Consider the following 15615-nt stretch of genomic DNA (forward strand, 5'->3'; position numbering starts at 1 on the left):
CTGATTGAAAGAAACAATGATAATCAAATCCTTGATGACAGCCACACTCATAACACTGACAACACAATTACATTGACAATCATGTTACGTTATTTTAAAAATGTTTCCATTTCTTTTTCATAACTTCTTTAACACACTACTTCTCCGCTGCAAAGCGCGGGTATTTTGCTAGTACAAAATATAAAGTAAAAATACATAAAACAAATTAACCTGCACTTTACCTTTGAAAAGAATCATGGCTGGTGTGAGTGAGTTTCTAAACTATTGTGGGATTCCACCCAATGGGACGACACGCAGAAGAGTGTCCCAAAGCAATCATAGTCTCCCAGTGCTATAGCAGTTCGCCATAAAAGCGGATCCAAAAAGATCGTGGACATGCTGTGTGCCTGCCATCGATGGGTGATACAAGGAACATTATAAATGCGCAGGGCACAGGATTACTTGGCCCCTAACCTGGCCATGACCCTGCCTGACTGCTGTGTCTGTGTATAGGAGACCGGCAGATCCTGCTACAATAAATAATTGTGATGTTGCTGTTTCAAGCTGAATAAAGCTGGTGTTGCTAAAGAACTGAGACTTAGCTTCGTGTTTTCAGGTGCAAGACGGGGACTCGCACGTCACCGCACAAACACACACACGCAGTCACAATGCTGTAGTAAACAGTATACGCTCGTACGGATGTTGACTATATTAGTGACGGAGTTAAGACTCTAGAAACTGCAATTAAATTGAGCAACAAGAAGCAGCTACAGAAATCGACATAATGATGCTGCAAATATGGTGAAACTTGGCAGCGAAGAAATGGCATTCATCAGGAAAGCAGACTACGATCACAAATTTCTTTAATCATCACAGGACTGAACTTTTTAAGTACAGTACATACTGTATTCAACATCAGACAATTCTGTAACTGTACGTTCATTTTTTCAGTTTTTTTTTCTGTTTTAATGTAAAACATGATTATTAGGTTCGTAATGTGTAAAATTATAACATAGTTTGACATTTAATAGGCTTTTTCTTAACACCTCCCATTATCCAACACTTTTGCTTATCCGATGTTCTGCCGGCCCACTTATGTCGGATAAGTGAGACTTTACTGTATGTATGTATGTGTGTTTGTGTGTGTGTGTGTGTGTATATATATATATATATATATATATGTCCTATTCAAAGGAGTGACATGTCATAGAAGTGACATAACGAAGGAGTGAAACCTCAGATATAAATTTCAAAGGAGTGACAACCATCCATCCAACCAACCATCCAAGTGGTAGGTGAGGCGACAACGATTTTTTTGGCGAGCATACTTTCAGTTGTATGTGGTAGGTGACTAGTTATGTCACTCCAATAAAATGTCACTCCATTAATATGGTATTTATGTCACTCCTATTAAGTGCCATTCCTTCAATACAGACCCAGATATACAATTGATATTAGAATTTGTATACTGCTTAAATGTAAAAATACAACGACTTTTACTTTTTAATCATTTTATATCATTAACTGCACTACAGTTTTTTGCTGTTAAAATATACATTTACTATATTTGTACAGATGTATTTTTTTCTTCGGTGTATCAACTAGACATTCGCAATTCTTGAGGTGTAATTATAAAATATGGATCACCATTTTAATTATGTAGTACTTATTTCTTACCAAAACTTATACTGACACAAAGCACCAAATAATAAACACAACACAAATCTTTAAAAAAGGCTATTGTTTACTAAACAACAATTTTAAATTTGTCTTTATCCTTTTTTTTTCCGCCAATTAAAAGTGTAAGCTGCTGCATGCATTTCAAACAAGCTCACTGTCCAAAAGGAAATGATGCCTGTTTTCATTCAAAGAACAAAATAAAGGTCTGAATTCCTTAAAGTAGCTTTTCTTGCCGTTTGTCTATTTGCACAGAACAACTTCTCTGATTTACGTTTTTTTCAGTTTATTACTCTACTTTCTTTAACATAAAAAGTTAATATACCAATCGTCTCTCATTCACTAATAAAACAAGCCTCTACTCGCTGCTTTGTTTACAATACAGGACATTTGATGCAAAAGAAAAAAAAAAAGATATGTGCTGGCTCGACTACTGTAACACCTTGCGTAAAGGAGCACTGCAACTAAATTATCATAAATCTTAGAAAAGCAAGGGCTGAAAATATCCATTTTTGTGATCAGCCTTTTTACTGATTACAATCAAGTCTTTTTGTAGTGTCAACTGGCCAGATTCAATTGGCAGATGATCAATTAGAGCATCCCTAGCATCTTAGCAGACAAGAAGTCTCTGTACACCTCATAATATATCCTGTTGCTTTAACTGAACATACCTGCCCTTCTGACTTTGTGACAGTTAAAACTGACCCACAGAAGTGTATCTCCTCTAGGAATGCTGCTGACTGAAGATTCCTATTTTATTCCTCCATTGTCAACTGGCTATATCTTAAGATGTTATTAATATGATACTGTCAACATTATATGTTTATCTTAATTAAACTGAAATTGTTCTTTTTAACTATAGGTTTAACCTAAGCTTTTGTGTTCATTTAAGTAAATTACATATGGTTTAATTATCTTTGTTTTTGTATTAACTTAAGTCACAAACTTACTTTAAATATGTATAGTGTAGCCAAAGTGTAAAGATCTGTATTAAACAAGTAATTATATTTTTTACTTTCCAAGCATTTAGAGAAACAAACTGTCTCTTACAGTATATATCAGTGATATAGGACTGTGAAAGGAAAAATGAGCTTTATACTTATGAGTCAGAATATCAAGATGAGGAATCAGAACCAGCAAATTTAAAAGAAAAACAAACCTGGAGAGACAACTAGAGGAATATGAACAGCCTGCAGCTGCTGTGAAGCTCAGAAAAATTGTTTTGTAAACATGCTGGAAAAAAACAATAAGGAGAAATAGCATCCATGTTGCAGACAGTGGGACTTCTTACTACCCACCTTCCTACTATTACTATGAAAAATACAGATACGTCCAGACATAATACCATCTTCTCCCTCGACTCCATAATTTCGTGTTACTGACAAATCTCCAGCCTTCACTAAATATGTAGTACTGGAGAATTTTCTCAGGTTCCAAAATTAAACAACAGCAAACAATTAAGGCTATAAGGATCAAATATACAGCTTTCATTAGAGTAAATATGATAATTAACCTTGTTTAGATGCAACTTTATAATCCGGAGAGCTACTTGATACAATGTGGTGTTATTGATGTGGTAATGCTTTTGTTTCACAATGTGAAATTCTAAAATGCACATATACACATTTTTAGTTCATTTTGTTCTTTAAATACTGGTTAAGAGAATATGTTTATGATTTACTTCCATGAAATGCTTTTAAGTGAAAACAATAATACGATATCATAATATCTCAATATTACAAAACATTACCATCTTTGAAATTACATCATCAACATTGTAAACAATATTATATTACTTGCCCCACAAATTAGAGATATTTGGTAAGATAAAGACCAGTATACTACATATGTTTGGACTTGAGTCATACTAGATGCAATTGTAAGCAGTTTGAGAATACTAAATAAAACTACTAAATATGGCTTCTCCTAATAAACCAAGACTCTGCAGCAAATAATAGCATGATGTGACTGTGAAAAAATAACTTCAGAAACACCATGCTTAACCTTTAGTGTATAAAGGAACTGGGTCCATTTGTTTACGGAGTGGGAATGTCATGAGACATGTAACTGCATGGCTTTAACTCTACAGTCTCCTAAAAATCAAGTCATAAACTACCATAGTGATAGTTTGACAGGTATTTTCAGGGGTACGTTAAAATTTTATTATTATTTTCCTTTCTCAGGATGATATATATACAATTGTACTAATCTTTACTATATATATTTTTGGACACTATTCCTTTTTTTCTTGTATGAACCTTTTAAGTATTTCCTTTACTTATGGACTACCTCAGACAGGAACTGCCAGTAATGACGAATAGAAAGTCCAAAGCAAAGAGAAATACACGTTTTTAGAACTTTTTCTTTTATTTTTTAAAGAAAAATGGGGAGCAAATTATTGTTAAAATTAAGAATTATATACTCCAAAAATAACAGAAATGAGGCAGGCAGTAAATATTCCAAATGTCAAATGTCCATAAACGAGAATTAAATGACAACTTCCAACTCATATAAAAGGTTCCGTTCACACAATTGGAGGAAAGAAATAGTGGGAAGAAGTATGAAAACCTAAAGTACAAAAAATAACTAAAGCACCACAAAAAGATTAAACCAGACTGCTTGACCTTCCACCTTCAAAACCAAAACAGAACAGCCCAGCATATGTTCAAACAACTGAGTTTCACACATCAAAAAGATTTTCAAAAACAGGGATCAGATCAGAATAGGAAGAAAAGGACAAAAAAATAAAATGGGCTAGATGGATTAAACAATTTTTCTCATTCTCTAGTTACAAAAAACTTCAATACTTGCTAAAAAATGTTATTTTATCAGTTTTTTTTTTTTTTTTTAAGGTTGGGAGAATGTGCTGATAGAGCATTGCTGGAACCACCACACAACGAACCACCTGGATTGGGACTCAAGCACAGGGGATGAGCTTTTTTTTTTACATATTACTGCAGCAGGGGAAATTATTGCACAGGTCATCTCAGTTTGGCATCAACACTCTGACCTACTGGCTTCGGTTGTATGCATGTGTGATAGACAAGGACACAGACTGCAGTGCTAGATGTTCAGAAAGGCAAAAACATGGTATGGATAATGGTCTTGGCCAGAAACAGTGTAGCAAATTTACTTTTTACGAAGGAAGCTTTTAAAAATGTAATGGATGTATTATTCTGGATCACAAGTCTGATATATCCACCTGACTGGCTATAAGCTTAACAGACGATAATTTGGTGCTGTGTAAAGCACGCAAGCACATAATGTGCTGTATTACAGTAGTACATGCACAGTATATACAAAAGAATATCAGAGCATGTACTGTTCTTCTGAATTATAATATGCAGCAAAACAAGTGAAATTCAACAGATAACCAACGAATATAAATTTCCACAGTTGTCTAACAATAACAAAATTACACAGCACTACTCTTCTGGAATACAGTGTATTGTTAACAGTAGGAAATTTTAGGGCCTACTCACACTAGGCATGTTTGTTCTGTACTATGCCCAAGCACACCTGTTGCCCCTTCCTACTCCCCTGCTGGCCCGCACTCACACTGGGCTTAACGTTCTGGGCCTGGGGTATGTTTTGTCAGGAGCATGGAAAGTCAAAACAAGATCTGAACATGGAGTGACAGTATGCATGTTAAAATAATTTAACTTATTTGGTGGTTATTTTGGAGTTGTGTAGGACAGGATAAAGTTCTAACCTCTTACAGATTTATTCAGTGTGCAGCGCACGGTTAATTGTGCTGCACATACGAGAAGATTTTTACAGTGACAAATGATGTTAAGGGAGGAATTTGCAGCTTTTCTTGCCAACTACAATTCAAGTTCATGTGTAAAGTGAAAATAAAAACCTATTTTTAACTCAAAAAATATTGAATGAAATGAGAATTTCACTATCTGACTTGTTGCATCATTGACGTCACATCTTTTTCCTGTGTACGGGCACATTTACTGATCACACTATTTCCGAATACTACTGAACTGTCCTTAGGCCCACCTCTTCCAAGCAGACCAAGGCATGGTATGGCTGGCCAAGCACTGAGCGATCACACTAGTCAAATGAACTAGACTTTGTGGGGTTACATGTGGACAAACGTGCTCAGGCACGGAATGAATTGCCAGTGTAAGTACACCCTTAATTACTAAAACAATAAAAGAAATACCAAACTGCATTCTGTAAAATAATATAGCACAGGATTTTAACATGATGTTAAAAAAAATGGTATCATGCTAAATGAATTAGATTCAACAAACCACAGCAGAGCGTGAAAAACAAAAAGTTTTACATAAATATCACACTCAAAGTACAAGCCAAGACTCATTAAAAAAGAAAAAAAAAAAACAACAGTTAAGATAAGTAAATGTTCAATAGATAGTATGCTTAAATGTAATTTTAATATACAGTGATCGCACTTCGACTTTTGCGGCTTCACTCCATCGCGGATTTTAAATGTAAGCATATCTAAATATATATCACGGATTTTTCGCTGGCCTGTGGATTTCTGTGGACAATGGGTCTTTCAATTTATGTTACATGCTTCCTCAGTTTGTTTGCCCAGTTGATTTCATACAAGGGACGCTATTGGCAGATGGCTGAGAAGCTACCCAATCAGAGCACGTATTACATATTAAATAAAACTCCTCAATGATATACGATATGCTTCCCGCGCGCTGCTTCGCACACTTAAAAGCTCTAACAGCCCGTATTGATTTTTCATTGTTTGCTTTTCTCTGTCTCTCACTCTCTCTGAGAAATACAGGCAGATACTTATCCATCATGCAATACCATCAGGGAGGTGTATGATTAGCCCCATTATCTGCTCCCGACGGAGGGTGTGAGCAGAGGGGCTGTTTGCACAGTGGCTGTTTGCTTAGAAGATACGGACGGGCCTGTAAAAAAATTCTGAAAGGCTACCTTCACATTGATCCCTTCATTGCGCCGCTTTATCGCTGTGCTTGACAACTTAAAAGCGTAACAGCCCTATTGATTTTTGATTGTTTACTTTTCTCTCTCTCTCTCTGACATTCTCTGCTCCTGACGCGCACCTTGAAGAGGAAGATATGTTTGCATTCTTTTAATTGTGAGAAAGAACTGTCATCTCTGTCTTGTCATGGAGCACAGTTTAAACTTTTGACTAAAGGGTGTTATTTCATGTCTAGAGGGCTCTAATAATGTTAAAAAACATATTTAGAAGGTCATAAACAGGTTTTCAATGCTCTAACTGCGAAAATATTAGATTTATAAATAAAGAATCGTACTTCTTGGAAATTCATTTATCTGTCTGGAGTGGATCAACCGCTATAAACGAGGGTTAGGGTTAACTGTGTGGAGAATATTTATAAACAGTGTGGGAGAGTTTCTAAGAGCTTAAAATATATAAAAATAACCATACAAACATATGGTTTCTACTTCGCGGATTTTCACCTATCGCGGGGGGTTCTGGAACGCAACCCCTGCGATCGAGGAGGGATTACTGTATAAGGCTTAACATTCACTTTAAAAATGTAATGCAATTAAGTAAATAAGATATACATACATCAATTTCACCATCATCTATTTCTCCATCATCATCATCTTTCTTCTTCTCTCGAATAGAATCTCTACGAATTCTCTCTGGAACTCTCTGCTCCTCTAATTTTTTTTCTGTTTCCTCTACCACCTCCTCTTGTTTTGGTTGACTTTTGTCTTGCTTCTGTTTGGCATCAGCTTTCTCCTCCTCCTCCTCTTCATCATCTTCCTCCTCCTCCTCTTCGTCCTCTCCATCCTCTCCAACAGCTTTCCTTAGTTCCTCTTCAGGAGCCACAGTGCTCTGTTCTTCTGGCACCTCCTCATCATAATCAAGTTCATGTTCATCCAAGTCCCGGGTGACAGAAGATGATTCATCCTTTAGATCATTTAATTTTTCATGTTCCTCAACTGTGTCTCTCTCCTCCTCCACTTCCTCCTCCTCCTCTTCCTCATCTTCATCATCCTCCTCATTTTTATTTACTGCTGTAACAGTTTTCCCTTGCCTCTCATCATTATCAGAGTCCTGATATTTGGCCTCATTATGCATTTCTTCTTCACTACAAGCATCATCATCAGCGTCTGAATTGTCAATTTCTCCTTCAGGATCTGAACACCTCTCCAGTTGTTCTTCTTGGTCTGAGACTCTTTCGACCTCATCATCTTCTAAATCTGAATCTCTTCCTTCTTCAATATTCTGAGAAAAAATGTCATCTTTTAAGAGTTCACTGTCTGAATTATGTTCTTCTTCTGGAGATTTTGGATTATGATTTGGACTTTCAGACACATCCATTGGTAGATTAACAGAAACTGGAATAAATATTAAATACAAGTTATTAAAATATGCATTTAATTAAAAAAATATTCTTAAATGCAGACTTATACAGTAAATTGAATCCAGGCATCTCATTATTACTACTATTCACTGCACTAAAAAGGTCAAATTTGCAGCAAATTTGTAAAAGACTTCAAAATACACAAGCTTCCTACTTATGTTATGTTATGTGAATGTGTTATTGACTGGGCAGAAAGTAATTGTGGGCTCACAGATCAAAATCTTCATTGTCATGGAGTAGTATAGATCTGGAATTAGTCTGAAGCAATAAAATTTTATCCAGTTTAGCTGGCAGTATACATTTTCAAGCAGATCAGGTACGATCATGCCATGCTAACTTCAGATCTTCTTTGCTTTCCCCTCAAACTAGGAAAAAATGATACCACATTGTAGGAGGAGAACAGGCATTCCTGCTGGGAAGGAGGATGTGTTATTACCTAGATGGGAGGGCAAAATGGAATGACAGATGGGATGGACGAGGAAATAACTTTATGCCCGGCCGGGCTAATATGTATGACGAACTAGCGGAAGCTAAGATTTGGGAGAGGTACCATTCCCCATATGCCAGGTGGCAGTGATCCTCACATCTTCTCACCAGCTGGGACACCTACAGGGGAACTTGGGAATTCGAATCTTGAAGTGCAGCTCTGTCGGACGTCGACCTCCCTACTTACTTTATGGCCTGGAGGTCCACCCCAGAAGACAAGACATGACCCCAGAAGCATTCCCAGTTACGGCAAAGAAGGAAGCCCGCTACCACACATGTATGAGTCAGAGTTGGGAGGTCAGCTGGCGAAGATCAACACAGGTAGAGAAGGAAGAACTACTGTTGGTTAGCTGTGATTTTTTTGTACAATTGTGACTTGTCATTGGGAGGATTATGAAGAGGTGCCTAGGAAAGTAATAAAAATCCTTTCATTTATCCTATGAACGTGTTGTGCTTCACTGTGTCTGTGGTTTTTGGGCTCTCCAGCGCCCTCTTGTGGTTACAACATACAGAAGTTCCAAAAACGTGATGGAATTTTTCAGAATGCGCATGCAAAATCAAACTAATGTGTTTAGGGAAAACTAGGAATTATTTACCAAATGACTGATGTGATTTAATTTTTAATTTTAATTAAACTTTGAATTTTCACTCTTATCAAAAGCCTAAATAATAATAATTTTTAAAAAATAAAGCTTCATGAAAGAATAGCTGAAAAAAGGGAGACTTGTGACAGAAATGTCAAATGTGCAAAATACTGTAAGGCATTTATGTACTATTTGGAAGCTGGATAAAGATTTTTTTTCATTAATAATAAAGAAACTGAAATTTCCATCTCTTGTCGATCATGATATCAAACCTGGCATAAAATATGTTTTGCTGCTCAAATACACTACTAGTCAAAAGTTTTATAACACCTTAGTTTTTCTTCAAATTTAATCAGCTAACATGTAATGAATGACCTAAAATAGAGAAAAGGTAAGCAATAAACTGCCAGAGGTTTAAATTTAAAGTTTAAGTTAGCAAAACTGAAAAAAAGGAAATTTAGGAATATTATAAATGGGCCTGTGGGGCACCTGTGCAAATTGTTTGCTTCAGCTTAATTTACTTTAATTGCTGCAGAACATCTATAGGTTGTAACCTATTAATTATTCACTGAAGAAGGCCAGTTTGTAATATTCTGATATTTCCATTTTTCAGTTTTTGCTCACCTAAACCTTAAATGTGAACCTCTAGCAGTTTACTGCTTACCTTTTCAATATCTCAGGTCATTCATTGCATTTCAACAGATTACACGTGAAGAAAAACTGAGATGTTGTAAAAATTTTCATCGGTAGTGTAAGATTTTATATTATTGTAGTGATCGGTACTAGATTTTCAATTCTCCTCAACACCAAAAAAACTGCAACAATGTGAACACAAACCAATTGGGTTTGTGCAGGGTGAATATAGATCAAGTTTACTGTATGTGTAACTCTGCTCACTCAGTACCATTTGGCCTGAATTCAGCACTGTATGAAGTGCCTGTTGGTGGAGGTGTAATATAAACGTTCGTGATCAGATTATGTGAAATAAATAAAATTTAAAACAATAACTGGCCCATGATCTGAATCCAATATGGTGTAAACATGTAAAACAAAACTGAGTGCCATCTGTGACACACTAACACAAAGGACTTTTAGCCAAAGAATGATTCAGTAGAAATGTGTCAAGAAACACGAATGGGGTTCCTCCAGCCCAACAGCGATACACCTATATTATGCCTCACTGTGACTATAACTGCCAAGTCAGAAGCTTCTTTCTTTTTAATTTTTTCCTAATTAATCATTTTAGTTTGTGTGTGTGTGTGTGTGTATGTATCTGTATATATATATATATATATATATATATATATATATTATTCTTCTTGCTTAAATTATAAAATATTAAATCAAAATAACTGAACACATTTCTTTAGAAACTGTACATCAGTAAAATGGCTAAAAACAGAATTTTTAGTAATTATATTTTATTTTATATATATACCTTGTCAAACTACAAATAAATAAATAAAAGCCACTTAACTAGTGTCTAGTCAGTGATTAGACAGCTCAGTGAGATTTGGACATTTGAATTATATAAAGGAGTTGCTCTCTCTCTTTGCATACAGCAATGAAAAGCTCTTGTCCAGCAAACAATAATAAGCTACACATTAATATTATAAATAGGAAATTAACTTTTAGATTGTTGAACAATGTAGTATACATTTCTCAAATTACTTTGGACAATTTATGTAATATCAAAATGATGAATTTTAGAAAGCATATTAATGATATTGCCATCATTTTCTATTTAATTTACTAAAACAACATTGTAATCAGGATAAATCAAAAAAGTATGGTATTTGAATATAAAACTAAAAATTAAAGCCTGACCACACTCTCAAGATGATTTAATCTACTACACAGTCATGCATGTCTGTATGTGTCTCATCTGTTGCCCACACTCAGCCGATGTAGTATGGTTGAGGTTTAACAAAATTATAACATGGTATAATCATATTTTTTGCCATCCATGAGTTAATCAAAAAAAAAAAAGGAGAATAGGGCATTAGTCACAGAAAAACTTAAATATGACAGAAAATATGTTAACAAAAACTGTTTGACACATTCAAAACAGCATCTTTCACCAAAATTGTTCTTATAATTTTGTTAAAAAATAAAAATGTTTGTAAAAAAATTGACCGTACTTTTTATTTTTAAATTTTCATTATAAAAATATTACCTTATCACTCTGACTTAAGGGTTGTTTGAGAAACATTTTCAAATACGTTTACAAAAACATAGGCACAATGAAAACAAACAGAGCTAGAATAAGCACACCAAGATGTTTTTTTTGGAATTTCGTGTTACTCCTCTGCAAATTATTGATTGAATACCCTCTATAACTAACAACATCTTAATTTGCAATACACTTAAATGTGCATTTTTAAGGATAAGAAATTCTACATAAAAACATTTACTCCAATCAAAAGTATCAAAATAATTATACATAACAAACAATTTATCTATCACTGACCTGTGAGGATACTTGTACAAACTGAGCCCCTTACTGAGTGTTTTAATGAGATCCAACCCTGGCAGGCAGAAGAGCTTTCTTCAGCTTAATGAAAATGAAAGTCAGCTAATTGGTTTTGACAAAACTGATAATGCCAAAAAGTTGAAATTAGGTTTTGGAGCACAATTTTGCCAGTGGTGTAAATTACTTTTAGATTCTGTATGTTACTGTGATGTGCAGCACTTTGGTTTAAATCTTGTTATTTAAAGGTGCTATAAAATAAACTGATAATGACTTACCTGCAAGTCTTTACTGTAAAGGGAACCCTCTCCCTCCAGTAGCACTGATTAAGGCTATAACCCCTAAGAAAATGATAAATCAATATAAAGTTAAGTTGCAATTAGATAATCAACACAACCTCATCAATGAAATATATGATTTGGAGTTAAAAAAGAAAATAAAATTGTAAGTTTTCCTACACAAAACATGTGCCTGCTGGCAAGCATCAAACTTTAAAATACACACATAGTGCAGTGCCTCCTTCAAATTAACCTAAATAAATGTATAAACATAAAAATACTAGCATTCCCTCAAACACAACTTTTAACATTGTTGGTTTTACCAAAATAAATTTGTTTCACAAGTAACCTTTCTCTATCTACCTAACTTGCATATGTAAAAGGTAACGCTTTATACTGAAATAAGTCAAATTTTTCACTCCAGGCTATTCTTAACAGTATAATATAGCTTTAAATACATTCCGCGGTCGCACAAGTCGAAACATCTTTTTCTTCGTAAAAATGTAGCAACAATGTATTCATTAAGAATGTTAATAAATAAAGTAACATTACTACTGCTTTATATCTATTAATTCAAATGTCAAACTCAACTGTAAGTTACACGATACGGTACGTTTCGATGCGCTCCGGTTCGACACCAGTTGAAATCAGTTACTAAGAACCTCGAGATAGTCCAAAAGCGCAACATCCAAACATGATTCCAACCACTTTGCTGTCCCATTAAAGTGCCTCGCAGCCTTCAGCAGGTCGTACGATCACCGCATCCCTGGGCGCCAGAGTGTAAATAGCGGCGATCACAGATTTGTTTCACAAATAACAAATAAGGACGGACTTCAGAGTTTACACATTTTAAATGATTTTTAGAAGAAACACATTCAGTTAAGACAAGGTATCTGTCTTAGAACATAGCAGGCCATGTTGGCAAAACCAATCCTTGGCATTCGATTTTTACGTCTTATTTAAGTGCATGCACAATCTTTTCAACTTACCTTTCAAGGGCCCTAGATTTTTGTTTTGCAATCGAAAACCCTACAACTTTCTTTCACATTCTATTTGTTGTGCAACAATAATAGCAGCCATGCTTCCCTCCATCAACAATACAGACCTCCCCCATAAACAACATGAACTTTATGAGAAATGTGCGTTTTTTTTTTGTTTCTTATTTTTTACCGTTTCCCACCTGTACTTCTATTGGGACAGGATTAATGAGCTTTATTGCTATCTCGTCTCACAGCTTCCCGAGTTTGAAAAAAAATATACTTTCGGCTACTTAATTATTATTTTTTTTTACAAGAGAGAATTAGAAACCCTACACTACACAGTGAGAGCGGCCATTGCCGTGACGTCATCAAGGGACGACGGTGTCGGCCTCAAGTACTCAAGACGCCAGACAGGAAGCGTTAAAGCGGCATTTGCAGCGCTTGTGTAGTGATGGTTAAAGTCCAGCCGCTCCTTTTTTTCCTGTCTATACTGCGAAGAAATGTGCCTTTCTCTGGGAAGACAGCCCGTAGTTGAGGAAACTAAATTGAGGTTGTTTTTACAAAGGATTAAATTCTAAACGGTAACTTCAGGGACCGTTTTCTGAAAATCGATTTTTGAATCCCTATCAGTACTACAAGCTGGAAATCTATATATTTAAAAGTAGATATTTTTCCATCGATTTTTTTAAAATCAGCCAACCTACCCATTTTAACCGCTCGTAAAAGAAGTGTCGAGGAGCATAGAAAATACCATCTGAATATCAGATGAATTATATTTTTTATTTAAACGGAAATAAATGACCGCTGTTATTGTTGCTTTAGATAAATATATAAATGAGATGAAACCTGACAGAGCCGTTATCCAACAGAAAATATTTATGATAGAAGTGATCGTTTTTGGAATTAACAGCATCCGGCTTGTATTTGAATAATATAATTGAGACGTTTTTGTGGATTCCTGCTCATAAAGGAGTGAGTGGCAATGAAAGACCACATACGTGCTAAAAAAATGTTTAGAACAGAAATAGACTGTACGATTCAGTAACGTACATGTACATTTAAAGGTATAATTAAAAAAGGCAGTTTTTAGAAAATGGCAAAACATTTCAGAGAGTAGTGATAAAGGAAGGCACTTGTTTCACTTAAAATCCACACCAAGGGGTAGGAGTAAATGGTGACCTTGAGTGAGAAAGGAAGAAATTATTTTTCAATAGATTAAGGCTTTGACATGTTGGTCTGAATCAATACTCTTATTATACTGCCAAGCATAAAACAGGAAAATGTGAGCAATGTGTTGTTAAAGAAACATTAGAACTCTACATGGTCTGGTGTTTGAAATACAGTAGGATAAGACAGAAGCTAATTGATAAATTTAAACAAAAAGAAATTTAAAGTAATTTAAAAGAAATAGTAACTATTATTATTGTGACTTGAAGTCTATTTAATGTCTTGACTAGGTATCTAAAAGATACAAAAATGTACTGTACCATGGCATCAGTCGGTGTATTACCCAACCTCTCAAAGGTTACTTTTTTTCTATAATTGAATTGAACTGAACTGGATTGAATTGTGAAATCAGAATTGGGTTTAAGTCTGTCAATGACAATTGTATAATTGATATTGAGGATTTTGCTATTAGTAATATTAATGGGTATGTGTTTACTAAATTGAGTAAATTTTAAAGCTGTTAGTTCTTTAAAGATAGTGCAACTTTTTGTGTTCATAAGAATTATGTACAAACACTTTGAAATTACTTCAGTATTTTTGCCTTGGGTCTCCTGACTCAACTGTACAAGAAAAGTCGCACATATGTTATAATATTTGACTCCTTATAATGTCTAGCTATGCAAGATGTCAAGCTTTTTGCAATTTCCCCCTATTTTTGGCCCTCAAATATAGACTCAAATAACCCTACTCTTTAGGCAATTTATGGACCATATTTTGTACAGGAAACAACTCCCTGACAATAAAGAATAAACCAATAGGTGTCATAGCAAAAATGATCAGAACTTCAAGTTGTGCATGGGTTCATCCCCTAATGGGAGACAAGGGGTCAAAGTTACTGTTTTTCACAAAACTTTGAAAAAATGGTCATCAGTAAATACAGGCATGAGATGTGTCTTTTTATGCTATTTTAAGGCAGCTGATCATGATAATAACATTTTTGATATTTGATTCTTTACCAGTGGTCTTAACCCTTTAAGTGCCACTACCAGAATGTTTAAAATAACAAATTTCAAACATAAGCATGTGAAGAATGGTTTTAGACTATTTCAAGGTTAGTGGTTAAGAATATGATATTTTTGATTTTTGATCTTTTATTAGGAATCTAGACCTCTGTGGACCTCAATTAGAAGGTGAACAATAACACATTTTTATTACAGCTGAGAATATTAGGACTTTAAAACACTTACATTGAAGCACGCACTTTAATTTTTCAAATATTCGAGGCAACTGATCTTGTTTATTATGTACTTTTACCTAATTAAGAAAATCTTTACATTTCCTATGAACACCCCAAATTAAGGCAGCTTATGCTAATTCTAACTTTGTACTGTTACACTCAATTTAGATGAATATGTTTTATTGCAGCAAGTAACATGCATGAAGTGGCTATATTATTATTAGATTTTTGATTTTTTTTATCTGATACTTAATTTTCATACAGCATATTAAACACCAAAAATGTATTCAGCTGATCTGCAAATTGCATTTTCTTACATACACATTTGCATACCTTTGCTGAATACACTTCTTGATAATGTATTGTGAACCACCAGGACGCGTACAGCTTCCATAAACCCAACA

The 15615-nt window shown here is 34.7% G+C and overlaps 1 protein-coding gene across 2 annotated transcripts in view; it reads right to left on the minus strand.

The window, feature by feature from the left end:
- zc3h18 (zinc finger CCCH-type containing 18) overlaps positions 1–13181 on the minus strand; it is a 160302-nt gene extending 147121 nt beyond the window's left edge. The window contains exons 1-3 of one of the 2 annotated variants that reach the window (XM_039763519.1): positions 13008–13181; positions 11828–11890; positions 7205–7983 (exon numbers count right to left, since the gene is read on the minus strand). In XM_039763519.1, the coding sequence (XP_039619453.1) occupies positions 7205–7966 (762 nt within the window). In that variant the 5' untranslated portion in view covers positions 7967–7983; positions 11828–11890; positions 13008–13181. Of the gene's footprint in view, positions 1–7204; positions 7984–11827; positions 11891–12816 lie in introns of both variants that reach the window. The other variant, XM_039763518.1, reaches the window with a different exon arrangement.
- Between the last annotated feature and the right edge of the window lie 2434 nt (positions 13182–15615).

Source organism: Polypterus senegalus, chromosome 9 (genome assembly GCF_016835505.1).
Source record: "Polypterus senegalus isolate Bchr_013 chromosome 9, ASM1683550v1, whole genome shotgun sequence".
Lineage (NCBI taxonomy): Eukaryota > Metazoa > Chordata > Cladistia > Polypteriformes > Polypteridae > Polypterus > Polypterus senegalus.